Source organism: Elgaria multicarinata, chromosome 15, assembly GCF_023053635.1.
Source record: "Elgaria multicarinata webbii isolate HBS135686 ecotype San Diego chromosome 15, rElgMul1.1.pri, whole genome shotgun sequence".
Lineage (NCBI taxonomy): Eukaryota > Metazoa > Chordata > Lepidosauria > Squamata > Anguidae > Elgaria > Elgaria multicarinata.
Window position 1 is genome coordinate 23,813,380 of NC_086185.1, and position 19,046 is coordinate 23,832,425.

Below are 19,046 nucleotides of genomic sequence, written 5' to 3' on the forward strand. Positions count from 1 at the left end.
CATCCCTGGCCAATGGCTGGTTGGCCACTGTGTGAACAGAGTGCTGGACTAGATGGACCCTTGGTCTGATCCAGCAGGGCTCTTCTTAGGTTCTTATGTTCCTACAGCACTTACAGCCTGTTGCCTGTTAAGTGCTGACCTCGGGGGGAAACGAGTTTTATTTTAACTGCCTCTGCAACAAATCAGAAATCCAGTCTAGTGGGTTGTGGTGAAAATGTTTTCGTTACATGACTAGATGCTGAGGGATACCACTGCTGGCCTTCTCCCCATGTGCTTGCCTGCACACTGTGGTAAACAGAAGGCTGTAGTCATGTGGGAAACAGTTTTTAGTAGCTACTTGCTGTTCTGAATCCACTCCTGTCCCTTTGCCTTTCATAGCTCCCCCAACCCCCATGCTTCTGAAACCTCAAGGATTGTCCTCAGCTCTGACTCAGTGGATAGCAACGAAACGAAAGTCGGAGCTGTATGGAGCTGTTCATGAAATGCTTACATTTGCTTACTTGGGGTACAAACACCAGTTTTAAAATCTCTTCACTGGCTGCCAATTAGTTTCCGGGTGAAGTATAAAGTGTTGGTTATCACCTTTAAAGCCCTACATGGTTTGGGTCCAGGCTACCTGCAGGATCGCCTTCTCCCATATAAACCGCCCCGCACACTCAGGTCCTTAGTCTGCCAAAATTAGGCTGACAAGTATAACCCAGAGGACCTCCTCTTCTGCTGATCCCAGACTGTGGAATGGCCTGCTGGAGGAGACTCCTCAACTTGACAGTTTATTAGCATTCAAGAAAGCTATCAAGACTGATCTCTTCCGGCAGGCCTATCCAGGGGAATTTTAGGATGTTTTAGAATGTTTTTAGGAAGTTTTAAAAATGTATATTGTGTTCTTAATTCAGTTTTATGTATTTTATATTTACTGTTGTTCTCCGCCTCAATCGGAATAGAGAGGCAGGTAAGAAATAAATTATTATTATTATTATTATTATTATTATTATTATTAATGACTGAGTGATGATTTGAACACCTTACTCAGAAAAAAGTTCCCTTATAGGTATAATCATGAAATCCACATGCAGATTGTCATGTCTGATGGATGCTAAGGAACTGCGTCCTATGAGGGCTTCCCAGTGCAATGTCCTTCCCAATGCAATGCTTGTCAGTCATAGGTGTCAGTCTACACACGGATCCCATGCTTATTCTTGTACAGAAGTGCTTTCTGTGAAGGCATTTCCAGAGAGTTGTGGCCTTTAGTTTGCTGTGCGCATCGTTTATAGCTGAGTGGGAAGTTGTCATCCATGAGAGTTCTGGTATTTCTCCTTCTCTGCATTCACACATACATTCAGAATACTGTGTGGCCCATGGGAGCGAGGAGGCTGGCTTCATCCTTACCCCCAATGAAATGAGGCATTTCCTCTGCCCCAAATGTGGCAGAAATCACCCTAGGACATGAGTATCACTTCACACAAGCAGCTAACGGCCAGGCACTGGCCCCCACGATGTGGCTTCTGGTAGCAATGATGCAGCTGCATTTGCACTGGAAGAGACCGCTCACTGCCGCATGGCTGTAACCACTTGGCAAGCCAGCCACCATTCTCGCCTTGCCAAGTGGCGCGGAACTCTGGCCGCATTCTTGGGCAGGGATTTGAAGTCCAGGTATGCACAAATTGTGCCTTGCGTGTACCTGCCCGGACCCATACCTGCCCGAACCCTAAGATCATTCTCAGGGGTCCTTTTCCGAGAGCCCCTGCCAAAGGAAGTGAGGCAGGTGGCTACCAGGAGGAGGGCCTTCTCTGCTGTGGCACCCTGGCTGTGGAATGAGCTCCCTAAGGAGGTTCGCTTGGCACCTACATTATATGCCTTTAGATGCCAGGTGAAGACCTTTTTATTCGCCCAGCATTTTAAGTCTATAAATACATTTTAACTTGGTGTTTTAAATTTGTAATTTTGCATTGCTGCTGTTTTTATCTGGTTGAGCTTTTATATTGTATTTTATATTATGGTTTTATACTGTTGTTTCATGAATGGTTTTAATTTTTTGTGAACCACCCAGAGAGCTCCGGCTGTTGGGTGGTATAAATGCAATAAATAAATAAATACGCAGCAGGGGAGTGGGTTTGTGCCCCTTGGGAGGACCACTGGCTTAGCTGGGGCAAATTCCCCCGTGCGAATGCCGCGAGCCCGAAGCCAGCATAGGGTGGGATGGGGCCAGCGGGAGCAGGGCGGCGCTACCATTAGGCCAACTTGGCAGCCGGCAGACCTCAGAGGGGCGCAGTACTGACCTTTTAAGGCTCACAGTTTTATACAAATTTGAGCTGTTTTTAAAGAAACCATAGTAAGTTTAAGTTTTGTGCTTTTTATTTTTTCTACAAAACATCTGTTCTTAAAAATCGAAGTTGGCAATTTTTTGGGGGGTGGGGTGGGTGCAAGTAGCTTGCCTTGCCTAGGGTGCAAAATAGTCTGGCACCGCAGGGCCTGGGCCCGCAGACGGGGGTGGGGTGGGGCGACGGTGCCGCCGCGGGCGGAGCGTGGCGAGGTCCACGTGGCCAGGCCGCCTCCTTTGTTTACCCGACGGCGGGCTGCAGCGCCCGACCTTCGCCCTTCGGCCCGCCCTCGCCGCCGCGCCGAGGAGGCGGGGCTCGCAAGGCGGCCGCCGAGCGGATCCTCCTCCCGGCCCTGGGGAGAGACAGAGCGGGAGTCGCCGGAGCGGGCGAGCGCATCTGCGGCGCGTCCTCGGTGCCGTCTGGAGCGATCGCGCGCCGCACCGCCCGCCCGATGGCTCCGTGGCTCGGCGCCGAGATGGCTCAGGCGGCGGCGGCGGCCGCGGCTCCTGCGAGCCAGCAGTACTTCCGATCGGACAGCAGCGACTCGGCCGCCCGCATGCTGGGCACCCCCGACGCCGAGGCGCCGGCCCGCGCCGAGAAGCGCCGTCCGAAGAAGCGCTGCAGCCCGGTCTGGCTGGCCGTGGCCGCCATGGCCATCCTGGCCTTGCAGATCGCCTCCACCACCGGCCTCTTCGTCTACTTCACCATGTCCATCGCCAAGGTGAGCGGGGCCGTCGGGGGGGGGGGGGGCAGCGATCCTCAAAGCGCATCAGCCGCAGGGCGTTCAAGCCCGAGATGCCCTGCGCCGGCGGGGGGTGGGGGGGGCACGGCGCCCCGCGGTTCGGACGGACCCACAGGCAGCTCTCCATCCCAGCGGGGGGCCGTGCTCGCCCCCGCACCCCATCGCGTTTAAAAGAGCGCCCCTCGCCTCGCCTCCCCTGCTCTTCGCCCCTTTGTCGAGGGAGGCGGCAGAAGGCGGAGCCGTTGTGTGTTTATATGTTTACTTGGAAGTAGGTCCCTTTAGTTTCGACGGGGCTTCCTTCGCTCGGGTTGGGGCGGGGGCGTCCGGGGGCGCTTCCTGCCGAGATCCTGATGGAAGCCATCGGCAAGGGAGGGGCTGGAACGGCCCGACCCAAACTCCTGTATGCGACTGCCCCCCCCCCCCAGTAAACGTGTCTACTCTTGGTACCGCACCACAGGCTTTGGAACGGGGCGCCTCTGGAACCGCAGAATTCGACATGGGCGGGGGGAGGGAGAAAGAGAAGTGTTTTGAACCGGAGCGCCGCCTCCCCCCCGCCCCCTCCGGAGTCCCAGGTGCTTAGACAGGTTCTGCAGCTCCGCGCTGACCTGAGCAGCGGCCAAAGGACCGAGCGCCCCGCGGGAGAGCGAAAGCGAAACCCTCGACCTCCTCCCCCAGCCCAGCCCAGCCCTCCTTCCTGTGAAGGGAAGCAAAAACAATGGTCCGGGCAGCAGACCAGGACCGAGCCGGGTTCCGAACCCCGCAAGCGTCTGGCCAGCTTCGACTGTGCGCGCCTCCTGGGCTCTAGTTGACAAAACCGGCAGAGATGCAGCCGGGCGGAGGGACCCAGGAGCGCAAGGATGTCTCCTGCTCCCCCAAACTTAGGGTAGGAAGAAGAGCATCCCGGGATTGTTGAGAAAGGTTGCTTACTCTTGAACGGGGTAGGCAACCTGTGCCCTCCAGATGTTTTGGACTTCATCTCCCATCCTCCCCAACGTAGGTCGGGTATTATGAGTTGTAGTCCAAAGCATCTGGAGGGCACTAGGTTACCTACCCCTGCTCTTGATGGTCTTCAATAGAAACTGGGAGCACACTGTAGTGGTTCTTTTGAAACTGGGGGTTGCTGGAGGGTGGGCTTTGCTTGTCCAGAAAAGGAGGACTAAAATGGTCACGGGGCTGGAGCATCCCCCCTAGGAGGGAGGATTGCAACAGCTGGGGTTGTTTAGCTTGGAAAAAGGAGGGTAAGGGGAGACCTGACAGATGTACAAAATTGTGCATGTTGTGGAGAATGCAGATAAGGAGACATGTTTCTCCTTCTCCCATAATACTGGAACCCAAAGGGGTCATCCCATGAAGATTAGGACAGATAAAAGGAAGGACTTCTTCACACAGCACATAGTTAATCTATGGAATTTGCTACCACAAGATATTGGGATGACCACCAATTTGGACGGCTTTAAAAGGGGGTTGGATAAATTCCTGGAGGAGACAGGTATCAATGGCTACTAGTCCTGATGGCTCTGTGCTACTTCCAATATCAGAGTCAGTAAGCCTATGTACAGTTGCTGGGGAACATGGGTGGGAGGGTGCTGTTGCACCCGTGTCCTGCTTGTGGATTCCTGGTCAACAGCTGGTTGGCCACTGTGTGAACAGAGTGCTGGACTAGATGGACCCTTGGTCTGATCCAGCAGGGCTCTTATGTTCTTATGTCAAGCTCAACATAGTTGTTCTTTGCTAGCCAATGCAAAAGTCACACTAAATTGAGGTGTGTGATAGTAGGAGTGGATGGGAAAAGAAATAAACCCTTTACATCTGCCCCATTCCGTGCAATTCTGTTGGGATTCTCTCACCAGCCCACCTCCTGTCACTTGGCTAGCTTCCTCTGGGAGAAACTCCCATCCCATGAGGGTATTTTTTGTTTTCTTGCTGCTTTGTGTCATAAAATAAAATAAATAAAATAAATTGTATGTCGGGGAGTTGTCAAAACCAAAACCTCATTTAAAAGCACCTTTGGGCTATTTTCACAGGTAATACCTAAATAGGTTTCTTTATTTGACTGCAAATTCTACATCTGTGAGGCATGCTAATGACATTTGTAGGTGCATGCAAAAATGTATAAGATATTCCAAAACAAGGTTGCTACTTTCTATTGTACTTCTTTAAAAAATTTAAATTATTTTTAGGCTGCCTTTCAGGGTAGAACTCTCTCAAGGCGGCCTACAGGATAAAAAACATATGAAAGTATACAAACAGGCAATATATATACAATAAAATACTATAAAACACTACAAAAACAGATCACACCAATAAAACCTGCAGCCCACAGGTTATGGGTCTATAAGGGCTTGGAAATGTTCTGCAGTCCTAAACACACTTTCCTGGGAGTAAGCCCCATTGAACTCAATTTCAACGAACAAGCACACACACATTCTTGGTTCCAGAAGATGTTTTGAAGACACCCACTTGAGGACTCTGCAGCAAAATGCCTGTGTGAAAGGAACGTGGTGTTTTACAGCTACTGACCTCCCTTGTTTTTATGGAGGGAAGGAGGGACAGAATTACCTTGTGGAGTCCAACCCTTTGCTGATAAGGATATGATGATTTTGTGAAAAGCCTTGGGGTAAATGGGGGAGGAGTTATCTGTAAAGCACCAGGCTGGATTCGGGAGGGTTGCACGAGGCTGGCATGTCCTATCCAGACTTAAGAGATTGATTGATTGATTGTGCTTTTAGACCACTGACCAAATAAGCAAAGTTCTCTTGGTGGCATACATTAAAAACACAAAATACAAACAATAAAACAACGAAAAAACACAGCACTTCAGAAATGTGCTTACCAGGGGGGAAATGGATGAAGCAGAGAGAAAACCCAGGAGGGTAACAAATTGAAGACAATGTCAACTACACACACACACACACACCCTGCAAAAGTTTGTGAATGAGACAGGGCAATGGTGTGATAAAGCTCTTGTCGGGAAGGCCTGCAAGCAGTATTTTGTCCATCACCCCAAGAAAGCCATGGCAGGCTTCGTGTAAGTGACTCCAGTGGCTAAGATAAGGAATACAATGGCTTGCAGGCATCAGAATTGTCAATTATCCCCACAGGGGGTCAGGAAGGAATTTCACCATTCTTTGAAGACTGGTCTTTGCACAAATGGTAGAGTGCCTTTGGGTTCCTCAGTGACATGTTTGTGGCTGCTGCTAGTCTTCTGACCCTGATCTTTTGATCTTCCATGTAATGCAAAAATAGGAAAAGAGTCCAGGGCCTCTCTTGTTAGTGCAAAGCAGAGACTCAAGGAGTCGTACCGGTACAGGAATCCTGAACAGGACAAAGTCCAAGACAGCCGTGGATGAAGAAGGGGAGGATCCCACATGCTCTTAAGAAGGGAACGGCAATAGAAACCAACGTTTTCCTGCAAATTGCATGTTTGGGGGCAAGTCAGAGAAAAAAGTGTTGGTTCTTCTTGTCTTTCCCTTGGGCCAGATGACTGGGCGAGGCTGCAGCAGGCAAATGTTTGCGTGGCAGCCATTGAGAGCCTTTGCACTGTTGGTTTCCAGGTGCACCCATGGCTGCTCAGAACTCCTTTACAACCCAATGAGTGGACCAGCCCTGGACTTCTTCAAAGGCTGCCTTATTTGCACCACCTGGAAGGAGGGAGAGGGTTGGAGAAGAACAGCAGATGCAGGAGAGGAAGCGTTGCTAGATGGGACTACTGCAAGGAGAGCCCGAACTACTATCACTGCCTTATCTCTGAGACTTGTGGGGAGTTAATCTCTCTTGCATATATCAGTTAAGAATAAAGTTAAATTGATCACATTTACTGTAATCCCTAACCAGGCCAGGTTGGAAGGCTTTGCAACAGTTCTGAGAGAAGCTGGGCTAGTGCAAGCTGTCTTGTCACCTGTGGCAGCAGAGGCAACGTGCGCCTGCATGCACCGCCCCTCTGCGATGTGCTGCATCTTCAGTCTTTCACCTCCCTCCCCATGGCAGCTCTCTGCTGCTGCTCTCTGAAGAGTCATGTTGGCCATAAAAAACAGCCTGTGTGGGCTCTGCAGAGAGCTAGCTAGGCCTGAATGCCTAGCTCTGAGGGGTCTTTCCTCAGCACCAGGCATGGGGGAAGGCAGATTGACCCCTTTTTATGTCCAACATGGCTCTGCAGAGAGAATGCCCAGCTCAGGGTGAGACAGAGAGCTGGTGGCTGCTTCAGAGAGCCTTGCCTTCGGTATTCACCCTGTGGAGAGTGGGGCCATCAGGGTTCTCTGGAGCCTTGGCTGTTGTGGCGCCAGACTGGGCAGTAGCTTCAGACAGCAAGTGCCACCGTGGGAGAGCAGTCGGCGGGTCTCTCCAAAACATCCACCCGGTGGCACCTGCAGGTGGGCCTCCTGATGGTGGTGGTGGGGCCTGAGTCGGGGGCTTCACCCTGCTTCATGAGAGGGCTGTCCCTGGAGAGAACCTGGGGTTTTGGTGTGTGAGTGGGAGCTCCTTTTAAAGAAGTCGTGGTGCACAAGGTGCTGGAGAAGCACCTTCAAGGAGTAGGGGAAGTGCCCAGTTCCTCCATGGATTGCTGTGCCTTGAATTGCACCTCTTTGTACAATAATTAACCGCTGCTGGGAAACCCATTTCCTTGTAACTTCTCAGAACTGGCCCATGCAACGTTTATGGACGTTGTTGTCGTCAAACTTATCACTTCTCAGAACTGGCCCATGCAACGTTTATGGACGTTGTTGTCAAACCTTTCACTCAACCTTCGGACAGAGAAAACTGGGCCTGGTTTCCTGCATTGGGCTGTGGCGTGATTGCTTCTCCCACCCTGAAGTCTTTTTAAGCCTTGCCACCTTTGCAAAGGAGAGAAGCCTTGTGCCTCTGACAGCAGCGGAGTCAGAGTCAACAGGTGAAGTGTAGAAATGCTGTGATTGGCACAGCTTCACCTGTTGATTTCTGCCTGTTAAGCAGCTGATGAAAGCCCAGCGCCTCTGTCCATAACAGGTGGTGACTCTCTTGAGGAATGGCATCGTTTCTTCATTGGCAAAGGTCCGGTTTGTGTGAGGGATTTTGCAGGATCTCTCTTGCTGCTCATCCAGCAAAGAGAGCAAAGGAGGCAACTGTGGTGGCTTTGTCCAGTAAATTCATTACTGGTACTGTAATCTGCTGTGGCACTGAGCACCCCACATGTTTAGGGCCCTGCAAATCAAAGATGAAAGCGTCCAAGGAACATTTGCTGTTTACACGGCTTTGGGGTGAGCATCTACAGCCGCAAATTGCTGGCAGTCTCCCCATAATCTCCACTTATCATGCAAACGCTGATACATGCAGGCCACAGGACTCTTGGAGAAAGTTGGCAACAGGTCTGTCTCTGTGCGTGCCTGTTTTGCAGCTAGGGAAGGATGGGTGTGGCCATGTTAGTAACGTTTCCAAGCGACTTTTCAGCAGCTTCTAGGCTTAGTTTGGGTTTCATTTCCTCATCAGTTGCTGCATTGTTTCCAGGGTTCCGTGAAGTGATGCTTCCCCAGGACTGAAGAGGAGCCCATGCTAGGGTCTCTCTGATGTTCCCCTTGGTTGGTTAAAATCAACATGCCCTTTGGGTGTATAGGTCCATCATGTCTTGGCAGTAATGGTGTTCTCTTGAGAGTGTTAAGCAGCCACTGCAATGCCAGCTCCTCAGAACTCTAATTCCGGAACCCAAAAGGGTCACGCCGTGAAGCTGATGGGCTAGATGTTCTTTACACCAGTTGCTGGGGAACATGGGTGGGAGGGTGCTGTTGCACTCATGTCCTAATTGTGAGTTTCCCATGGGCAGCTGGTGGGCCACTGTGAACAGAATGCTGGACTGGATGAACCCTTGGTCTGATCCAACATGGCTCCCCTTACGTTTAGATGGAGACCTCTTAGTGTTACTAATTAAAAGACATTGGCCATGGCTAGACGAGGGGGTTGTACGGCGACGATCTTGTGATTTTACGATTGCAAGATCGCCACCCTTGTCTACATATGGCGCACGACATCGCGGCCGCCATTTTGAATTTATTTTTCTTAAAGGAACAGGAGCGCCCGAACGCTCCACCAAAATCGTGTTGTTGTTTTTTAGAAAAACCTCTCGCACTCCCCCCATCCCACCCCCGATGGAAGCACAGGTATGATCCCGGGGTACTCCCCGGGATATCAGCTGGTCTAGCTATGCCCATTGTGTTGCTATTCTATCTTTTCTTTCCCAACGGGAAAGGGAAAAAATTGCAAGATATGGTGGGGAAAATCCAGGAGGGTTACTAGTTGAAGATGAGGATGTCTGGGGCAAGACAATTGCATAACAAATGCCACACCTGGAAGTACTCAGGAGAGGTGGAGAGAGACAGACGGAAGAGGGGTGTTCCAGATAGAACAGCAAACAACACAGGTGCCTTTGAAGAGTGCAGGAGTTGTTTAGTTGTCTTAATTGCCATAATAAAAGCTTGTTTACTTTGGCTTTCGTGCACTAGATGGAGTCCTCCAGCTGCTAAAAACACAGGAGCCCTGCTGGTGGAAAAAGCTGGCAATTCAGACCCTGTGTGTATCCAGTTTGGAGGATAGGAATGTGCTCTCCTTGCCAGATCTCCACCTAATGCCTGCGGAGACAATCTTTCTGCTTCCCTCTGGAGCATTCTTGAACAGGAACCAGAAGCCCCTTTTTGACTGCATGCTGGAGGCTGGAGAGAAAAGCCAGCAAGAATCCTGTGCAAACTTCATGTGATCTGCCAGGGACCTGGTGGAGATTTATTATTTGTTAGAGAACCTCATATATGGAGCAGGGGAGGCATGGCATGTGTGTTCTAGTGAGAGACACCCACCCCAATGTGTCCTGCTATTATCTTGTGAGTTCAGAGATAAAAATGGAACGTCCTTCTGCCTGTATGTAGCAGGTAATGGGTCATCCAGTACGGCTGAATGATGGTGGGGATTCTGGACAAACAAAGGGAATTAATTCTGCAGACAGTGCATGTTGTTGTAGTTATTATTATTATTATTTTGCATACCGTCCAATAGCTGAAGCCTTCTGGGCGGTTTACAACAATCCCTAAAACAATAAAATACAATATAAATACAGCAAAATTTAAAAGAATTCGGACAGCTAAAAACAGTTTCAGTAAAATACTAGACCTGTTTAGATGATTGGCATAAAGGCCTCATGATCTGCCACTAAATGCCATTAAAAGCCTGGGAGGAGAGGGCAGTCTTAACCTGTCATCAAAAAGACGACAGTATTGGCGTCAGGCGGGCCTGAGTGGGGCGCTCATTTCACAGTTGGGGGGGCACCACAGAGAAGGTCCTTTCATCACCACCGTCCAAGCCTCCCTCGGAGGAGGCACTCGGAGGGGTCCCCCAGAGGTTGAACATAGCGTCTGGGCGTGTTCACTAGGGCTGCTCCAGATGGAGAACTGCTTGTGGAACTACGGAACTCACTTCCACAAGATGTCATGAAGGCTGTCAGCTTGGGCAACTTTAAAGAGAGATTAAATAGATTCGCAGCGGACAATGCTATCAGTGGCTATTAGTCATGGCTCCAGGATGCCTGACAATACCAGTTTGCTGGGGAATACAAGCAAGAGATTCTGTCCTGCTTGTGGGCTTCCTACCAGGGGATCTAGTTAGCCGCTGTGGGAACTGAATGCTGGGCTAGAAAGTCCTTTGATCTGAACAAGCTTCGGGGCTCTTCTGCTATTAGCCTCTCGCCCTCTTGGACTGCCCATCCAAGGGGCTTTGGACCCTTCTTGGGTATGGGTCTTGATCACGCAGTGCTGAAGACCCATACCCTACATGTAGCCCTACAGACCATATGCTGACCCAGCATCTCTTTCACCAACAGGTGCATGTGCAATACAGCTGTGTTGTGTGTTTATACCCATTGCTCATTTTATAATGCTTGACCCAGTTCCTGGTTGATCACTAAAGCAGCAGGCTGAATGCCTGGTTTGCTAACCAAAGTGAGTCACCGTTTGGGCATTTCGCCTGACTCCCCTTGCACCCCTCGGGTCTTCTTTCTCCCCATTTGCTTGGCAAAACCACGCCTCTGGCCTTCTCCATTCCTGAGCAGCTGCTTTGGGCTAATTATTAGAGCGTGGGCGACCTCATGGCAGGAAAGGGGACATTCTTGTGGAGAGGGGGACTAGGCAAACAGGCCTCCTGCAGCTGCCTGCTCAGCCCGTTTGGATCCCCAGGGGTCAGGGCAGAAGCTGTTGTTGGCTGTCAGGAAACATATTTATTTACTTATGTAGCTTTCTCTCCTCTTCTGAGGCCTGGGCTTAGGATAGGCTACATTATGAATAAACGATATGCAGGGATTCATGTCCGTAAAAAAGAAAGGGTGGGAGAGGTCTTACTGAACTCTGATGTAGGGAGTTGCACAATTCCCATGCATAGTTGTTGTCCATGATGACCCTTAACATCTGCTAACTGCTGCGCATGGAAGGTGTATACAACATGCATGCAGTTTTAGCAAAAAAATAAAAGTAGATATATTCGCAAAAAATAAAAGAGGTCTTGCTGAACTCTGGCATGGGAGTCAGAAATCATGTAGGAAATTGCACAATCCCAGCACATCGTTGTTGCACGTGATGACCCTTGATATGTGCTAAGTGCTGGCTGTGGAAGGTGTGCACAGGACGCATGCAGACAAAACTGCCCTGGAGGGTTGAAGGTGCGAAGTCGCAGCCTTGCAGAAGGTTTTCCTCCACATGGCTGACTCCTAGGCCAAGGAAGCATGACACACACACACCTTGCACATCTAACAGACCTCTTTGTCATTACCTTCGCTTCCACAGCTCAAAGCTCAAGCCCAGGGGAGCTCGGAGGAGCTGAGGTGCCTCCTGCTCCTCAACAGACAGCAGGAACTCTCCGACTTGGAGGAGCTGATTGGCAGCCGCTCGTGCCTCAAGCTGGCCGGCAGCATCAAGGAATATGTCACCATGGTGAGCCCCGGGCAAGGGGAGGACATGTTGCCCCCACACAGGACTCATAGGATTGGGAAAGCTCCCAAATGGGTCCTTAGCCCCACACACCAACACCTCCGCATAGAATAGTAGAGTTGGAAGGGGCCTATAAGGCCATCGAGTCCAACCCCCCATTCACTGCAGGAATCCACCCTAAAGCATACCTGACAGATGGCTGTCCAGCTGCCTCGTGAAGGCCTCTAGTGTGGAAGAGCCCACCACCTCCCTACATTATGGTTTCTATTGTCGTACTGCTCTTACAGTCAGGAAGTTTTTCCTGATGTCCATCCGGAATCTGGCTTCCTGTAACTTGAGCCCATTATTCTGTGTCCTGCATTCTGGGATGATCAAGAAGAGATCCTGGCCCTCCTCTGTGTGACACCCTTTCACGTATTTGAAGAGTGCTATCATGTCTCTCCTCAATCTTCTCTTCTCCAGGCTAAACATGCCCATCCTTTCATCACCAGCGATAGAAATTGCCTGCCTGGATTGGGAGATGCTTCACAACCATGGACTTCCCATGCTCACATATCCCACCTTGTAGCTGGATGATGGGTGGAGACACAGTGTTGTCCTCTGTGTGTCTGTGTGTGCAGCTCACTTTTAGAAACCATAAGACACCATCTTAATTTAGGCCAGTTATTGGAAATTAATGGTCTACCTAAGCGGAGGAAGAAGTGGGAGTGAAGCTGCCATGGAGGGGTGGGGGCAGAATCTTAAGAGCAAACCAAGTTTGGGGTGGGGTCTTCAAATTTGGCAGGCAGACCTCATCTTTGTGACCTAAACCAATCCTGTCCAAAACACAGTGAGGCTGTGTCCCACTCAAGCTTTCTCTCATTCAAGCCTTGCTATCCCTTTGCTGTCAAAATCCTCTCATAACAATGGGGTGGGCGGGTCTCCCCTGTCCTTGTCATGCCAACCAGGGCTCTGAGCTTCTGGAGGTTGGGGAACAGTGCAGTGGCGTTCCAGGAGCTGCAGCCTGTCATCACTTGATGACCAACCTTGGCTTACCAGCACTGAATGACTCTTCCTCCTCATTGTTTCTTCTGAATCCCTCTTTCTTGCTCCCATTTCAGGTGACTGAGAATGTGATCCGCAAGAGCGCTCAGAGTGGTGAGTCTGAAACGCGACGGGTTAGGTAGCATGGTTCCATCCATGGAGGTCGCGGGGGGGGGGGGGGGGAAATAGAACCGTGGGTGAATTAATGGGGCCATTTATCTTAGATGGAAATGTGGGCACACGCACTCCATTTTCCAAAGAGGGAGCACTAAAAGGCAAGGGGCAGACATGTTCCACCCATTCAGGCTTTGCTGGGTGAAGAAGCTAAGATGTGGTGGGGGCTAGAGGAGGATGCGGAGGAATGCAGTTCTCCCCACTTGGAAAAGGGTTTGTCTCAGGTGTGGCTGTGGCATCCCCTGGTATGAGTTTGCCAACATGGAAGACGGATCAGCAAGTACCCCGCCTTGTCCAACTCGCCTTGACGCACGCAGTGGCTTTTCGTGTGGGTAGGGGCTTGCTTCAGTGCCCAGGACCACTGCCAGCCCTTTCCCGTCATGGTTTTTATGCCTTCTCATGAAGACCCTCCACGGGCTCCCCTAAATGTTGACTGGGATATCCTTCCCTTTTGATGCAGACCCCTCAAAGACGCACGCCAACTCCACAGGTGAGCAACTGGTGAGCAACCAGCTGGGCGGCAGACCCTCAGCACACCTGACGCTCAAGAGGCAGAGTCCGTCTCAGACAGGTGAGTCCGAGGGTGAAAAAGGGCTGTGTGTTTGGCGCAAGAGCGAAACATCTCTTGGGCAGCTGTCGTTATCATCCATTATTGCCTTCGGTTGAGCGTTGTGCTCAGGCAGTTCCTCGTTGACCTGGTTGAGCATAGGAGAGGCCACCTGGATTCAGCCATGTGCGGATTAAATAGCACCTAGACTCTGTTGCATCTGGCTAGGGAAACCCAACAAAGCAGCAGAAGAACCCATGAGTCTCTAAGTGAGGCAGGCGGCTGCTCCTGGGAATGAACATAAAAAGCTGATTTATACGGAATCCAGTCAACAGCCCGTCTAATCTAGTCCTGTCTCCTGCAGCCTTCCCCAGCCTGGAGCCTTCCAGATTTTGGGCTACAACTCCCACAATCCCTGACCATTGTTCATAGTGGCTGAGGGATGGGAGTTGTAGTCCAAAACACCTGGAGGGCACCAGGTTGTGGAACTGGCAACTGATGTCTTTTCCCTGCTGCTGCTGCTCAGAATCCTTTTTACTGGGAACGGCACATGCGCCAGCTCTTGCATTATGGCTCCTCGTGCTGCAGCCGCCATTACTAATGTCTCTGGCTAGATCCCCTCCCCATAAATTTGTCCATAAGCAGCACAGCAAAAGCAGCAGTGGCAGCCATTGTTCAAAGGAGCGATGCCGCACGTGGGGCTGACCTTGTCGCTCGTTCCCATAGAGGGCCCTTCCAGCCCCCACCCCACAGCCCTTCCCAGCGCGACTTCATCCATGAAAGAGAACTCAAGGTGGGAACATTGGGCTGCCCTATACCCTTCCTTCTGGGACAGCCTTCCCTAGTTTAGGCCCTCCAGATGTGTTGGGCTGCAACACCCAAAATTCCCAGCCAGCATGGGCCAAAACATCTGGAGGGCAGCAGGTTGGGGAAGGCTGTTTTAGGAAGAATATTCCTGCCCTCTGAAAGTCTGTGAGGGAAGAAAGGCTACTTGGATGCTCCCAATGGTCGTTGCTTTCTGTCGAATGAACGCAGCCTCTTCTGCAGCTCAACCGCTGTGCAGGCATCTGTCCCTCCAATGTACGCATACCCAGAGCCTCCCTGTGATGCTCGGCTTTTCTTTCCCCTCCAGGGAGCCTGGGACTCTTTGGGGAGCTGCAGCAGTCCTGCCAGCATCCCGTCCACCACTGGGTCAGCAGGACCATGCATGCGCACCTCCAGAACATCACCTACCAAGACGGCATGCTGCAAGTCAGCCAGCCGGGCACGTACTACGTCTACACGCAGATCTACTTCCGCTACCCCACCGAGGGCGTGGAGCCCCGTGCCTCGGGCCACCACCTTGTGCAGTGCGTCAACCTCCGGAGCTCTTACGGCCAGAACCTGCTGCTGCTGAAGGGAGTGGGCACCAAATGCTGGGCCCAGGATGCCACCTACGGGCTCCACGCCCTTTACCAAGGTGGCCTCTTCGAACTCAAAGCCGGGGACAAGCTCTTTGTCTCCGTCTCCTCGCTGGACATCAACTACGACCAGGCGGGCAGCTACTTCGGAGCCTTCCGCCTCGTGTGAAGTTGAAGGGACGCTTTTCCGAACTGCCCCCTGGCAGGAAGGTCCCAGAGACACTGCTGCTGCTGCCTTAACATGTAGCCATGACCCACGGTGCCAACTCGGAACCAGCAGGAGATGCCCATTGCTACCAGAAGACCTGCCACCCCACCCCTGCGTACTGTTGCTTGGCACATTCATGGGGCCTTCTGGGACTAGGGAGCTGCAGCCCCTCCCATTGCAGAGGTGTGAAAAGAGATGCAAAGCGGAAGACAGCCGCTGGCCTCCCATGGACGCCGCGGGATGTGCAGGAGCTCCGTCGTGGAAAACCTCTCTCTGTTGTATGCCTTCCGTCACAAGCCCAAGGGGAAGTAGCGGGCAAGAGGGGAGAGACCCCTGAAGGTAACCCAACAGGTGGGAGCTCTTCCCCCTAGTAGGTAAGGCAGGTAAGAGACATTATATGAGCCAGTCCCTTGTCACTGTCCGTGTCTAGCTGGCAGGTATCCAGGCAGGTTGGTGAGTTTGTAGGGCTTTCAGGAAATCAGGGTAGCCAGCCTTCTCTTCTGTGAGACCCACACGCGACTTACTTCCACTGACTCCGGAATTCTCCCAATCATTTCTATTGAAAAAAGGTAGGATTCACTCTTTCCAATTGCATTAGGGGAAACATAAAGCCGGACTTCGACGATTAGCCTGCTTTAGGGTTGCTCAGGTACAGGACTGCTCTACGCACGCAGCTCTTGTCCAAGCGAGTTGTGAGGCGTTGCAACTGCTTCACTGAGGTAGCTAACTGCACAGGCAGGAAATGTAGGTCAGTATGTCACCTGCAGACATCGGAGAGGGAGCAGACCTGGGAGACACAGGCAGGCACGCACCCTCTCCCTGTAGCACCTGGACCTAGGTATCCAAATACATCTCATCACACAGGGTGTGACACGGACTGGCATTTCAAGTTTACACATCAGTTTGCTCCAGTAACCCAGGCTGAAACTGCCGTGGCTGGCTGACGCTGGACAGGGAAGTACAGAAGCCGGGTGCAAAACCTTCCACATTTGGTTTTGAAAAGTCACAGAGGCCAAATGTTAAGCGGAAGTTGGGGAGATGTCATTGGCCCTAAAGCTGGAATGTTAAGAGAAATCAAAAGGGTTATTGGTTTCGTGTTCCAATACTCAAGATTGTTAGGAGATTCTCGCTGCCATCCTAAATATCAGTGATCCCTTTACATTTTAAACACGGAAGCTAGAATTTGGCAACAGAATTAGGAATGCTGATTTTCCGGGGAAATGTTTACAGCGGCTAACGTGTGCTAGCGCAAGAGGTGGCAGTAGGCCTGGCCGCACAAGGAACCGAGCGGCTTTGCAGGAATGTGAAAAATGCCACGCAACGTTTCCTCCTTTGACGATGTTCGTGTAGGCTGCCAATCATGTTGCAAAAAGAAAAGGGAAGAGGACACCCCTTGCTCTGCCCCTGTGGCTGTTTTTCAGAAGCAAAGGTTACCTGAGAGAAGGAGTTCCAAACCAACACCGGTTGAAATAAGGAAATTGCATCCCTGATTCGACAACATAGTTCAAGCCAAGGAGAGTGTTAGTTTAAGGCCTTCTCAACGGGGCACCTTCCAGATGTGTTGGGACTGCAACTCCCAGCCAGCAGAGGCAACGGCTGGGAATGATAGAAGCGGCGGTCCAGCACATCTGGAGTGCACCCAGTTGGGAAGGCTGGTATAAGGGATACGAAACGTCTTGCTGCTCTTTCCAGCCCATTCGACCCCCGTCGGGGCTTGGGCTGCAGAGGAACCGGCCTTAGATCAAGGCAGGCCATGTGCTCATCCAGCCCAGTCTGGTTTCTCCTGACTGGCAGCAGCTTGGCAGGGCAGATCCCCTTTCTCCTCACCTGCTACCTGACCTTTTCAAACTGGGATGCTAGGGTTGGCTCCTTGGATCTTATTCATGCAAACAACGTACTCTACCGCTCAGCTATGGGCCCTCCCCAATAGGCCTACTATAGAGGAGGGGCTGTAGCTCAGCCATGGAGCAGGGGGTGTTTTGCATGCAGAAGGTCCCGGGTCTGAGCCTCGGCACCTCTAAGTGGGGCTGGGACAGTATTTGGCCTGAAACTCAGCATAGACAACACGGAGCTAAATGGATCAAGGTCCGATGGTATGGGGCAGCTTCCTATATTCCTCTGACATGGCGAGGAAGAAATTCCCAGCGTCTGCCAGACGGCCCCTTCCCCTGCCCTTTTCTGCTAAAGCCCAAGATTTGGAGGTGGGGGAGAGAGAAATTCCCCATGGCTTTTCCTTGCCAGGTGAGGCTTCAGCACCTGATCCAGCAGGCAGATCAAGACTCAAGGCAGGCCTCGCTGGGTGGATGGGTGGGTGCAATTTGGAATTTAGCCGAAATTGGGTGGGGGTTTTTGAATTTTTTTTTTTTTTTTTTTTTGAAGTTGGTAAAGGTTTTTGAAAACTTAACACATTTGCGATGGCATTTTGTGAACTATGTCGTCCACTTCATCAGATGGGGCTCTCCTCTTGGGCTTTTAACTGCCGCCGACAGTTCAGAAATTAGGCAAGCGAAGCTTTCCCCAGCCCCTTCTCCAAGAAAAGTTTTGCCGGCTGGATTTCCATGCGTCAGGCTGCTGTTAGAAGTACAGCAGCTGCAGGAGGATTGGGGGAAAGGTGGCAATCCTAATTTCCCTCTTGTGGGGCATGGGTTGTTACATTCACAGGCACTGCAGGGTAACCCACGCTAAACCTGGCTCTCATCAGAACAAACGCAAGCAGACGTGCCTGAAAAGCCACTGGGTAAACCGCCTGTACTCCAGCCCCTGCCCCAGATTGTGAAATCTAGATCACTGGATGTGTTCCTGGCCCAAAAGAGAAACTTTGGGGGCATTGGATGCCTCCTCAAACCTCCCTTGAAAATCAGGGACGAACTTCCAGCCTCCCTGGGCAGCTTGCTCTAGTGCAGCCTTCCTCAACCTGGGGCGCTCCAGATGTGTTGGACTGCATCTCCCAGAATGCCCCAGCCAGCAGAGCTGGCTGGGGCATTCTGGGAGTTGTAGTCCAACACATCTGGAGCGCCCCAGGTTGAGGAAGGCTGCGTCTAGTGCCAAGCTACAGCCTGGATAATAATTTTAACCCAAGCCTGCCATTCCTATGGCTACTTCCCACATCTCTCCCTTACATTTTGTCTGTAGCGGCTGCGCTCACTGCAAAGTTGCGCAAGCAAACTTTGGAGCCATGGATTCTGGATATAAATGGGGCTCCCCCCCTCCCCCTTCCTCTGAACTTCGTGGCTTTTGGCCATGAGTTTCGGCCTCCACCTCTTCTCCAAAAACTTTGCCGACAGGAAGTTATAAACTCAACGGAGTGGGGAAACCAGGCTCTGACCCAGCTGCCTCTTTCGAGAGAACTCCAGGCGGTGAACCAGGAACAAAGAAAGGCAGTCAGAGAGAGAGTGAGAGACACAGAGAGAGAGAGAGCAGGCACGTACTGCAGGATTAGGGAGGCAGGCCGTGCAGCCAGAGGTAAGCCACCCCAGACATTTCAGCGAGACCTTTAAGATGGATAAGGAAAGCGGGAGAGAGTCAAGAGAATTAGGACAGGGGTGAAAATATTTGCCGGTGAGACGCAGGAGTATTTCGGAGAGCAAGCTCTGACGTAGCCCGTGGAGAGCGCAAAAAGGGATCTGAAATAGCCAAGCTAACTTGTGGACGTGGTAGCGCTAACAGTGCAAAACGGAAGCGTGCCGTGCTAACGGAGCCCA

At 51.6% G+C, this 19,046-nt stretch overlaps 1 protein-coding gene across 1 annotated transcript; it reads left to right on the top strand.

Annotated features, from left to right (window-relative positions):
• Nucleotides 1-2,717: 2,717 nt before the first annotated feature.
• Nucleotides 2,718-18,305, top strand: LOC134409286 (tumor necrosis factor ligand superfamily member 10-like). Its single transcript, XM_063141956.1, has 5 exons — nucleotides 2,718-3,039; nucleotides 11,850-11,996; nucleotides 13,094-13,130; nucleotides 13,651-13,761; nucleotides 14,870-18,305. The coding sequence occupies exons 1-5, from the start codon at nucleotides 2,770-2,772 to the stop codon at nucleotides 15,304-15,306; spliced, it is 1,002 nt and encodes a 333-aa protein (XP_062998026.1). The 5' UTR covers nucleotides 2,718-2,769; the 3' UTR covers nucleotides 15,307-18,305.
• Nucleotides 18,306-19,046: the final 741 nt, after the last annotated feature.

What these genes read in the sequence shown, in the direction of transcription:
- LOC134409286 (XM_063141956.1), top strand. Translation starts at nt 2,770, where the DNA reads ATGGCTCCGTGGCTCGGCGCCGAGATGGCTCAGGCGGCGGCGGCGGCC. An exon ending in TCAAGGAATATGTCACCATG is followed by an intron (nt 11,997 to 13,093) that starts GTGAGCCCCGGG and finishes CTCCCATTTCAG; the next exon opens with GTGACTGAGAATGTGATCCG. An exon ending in GCAGAGTCCGTCTCAGACAG is followed by an intron (nt 13,762 to 14,869) that starts GTGAGTCCGAGG and finishes TTTCCCCTCCAG; the next exon opens with GGAGCCTGGGACTCTTTGGG.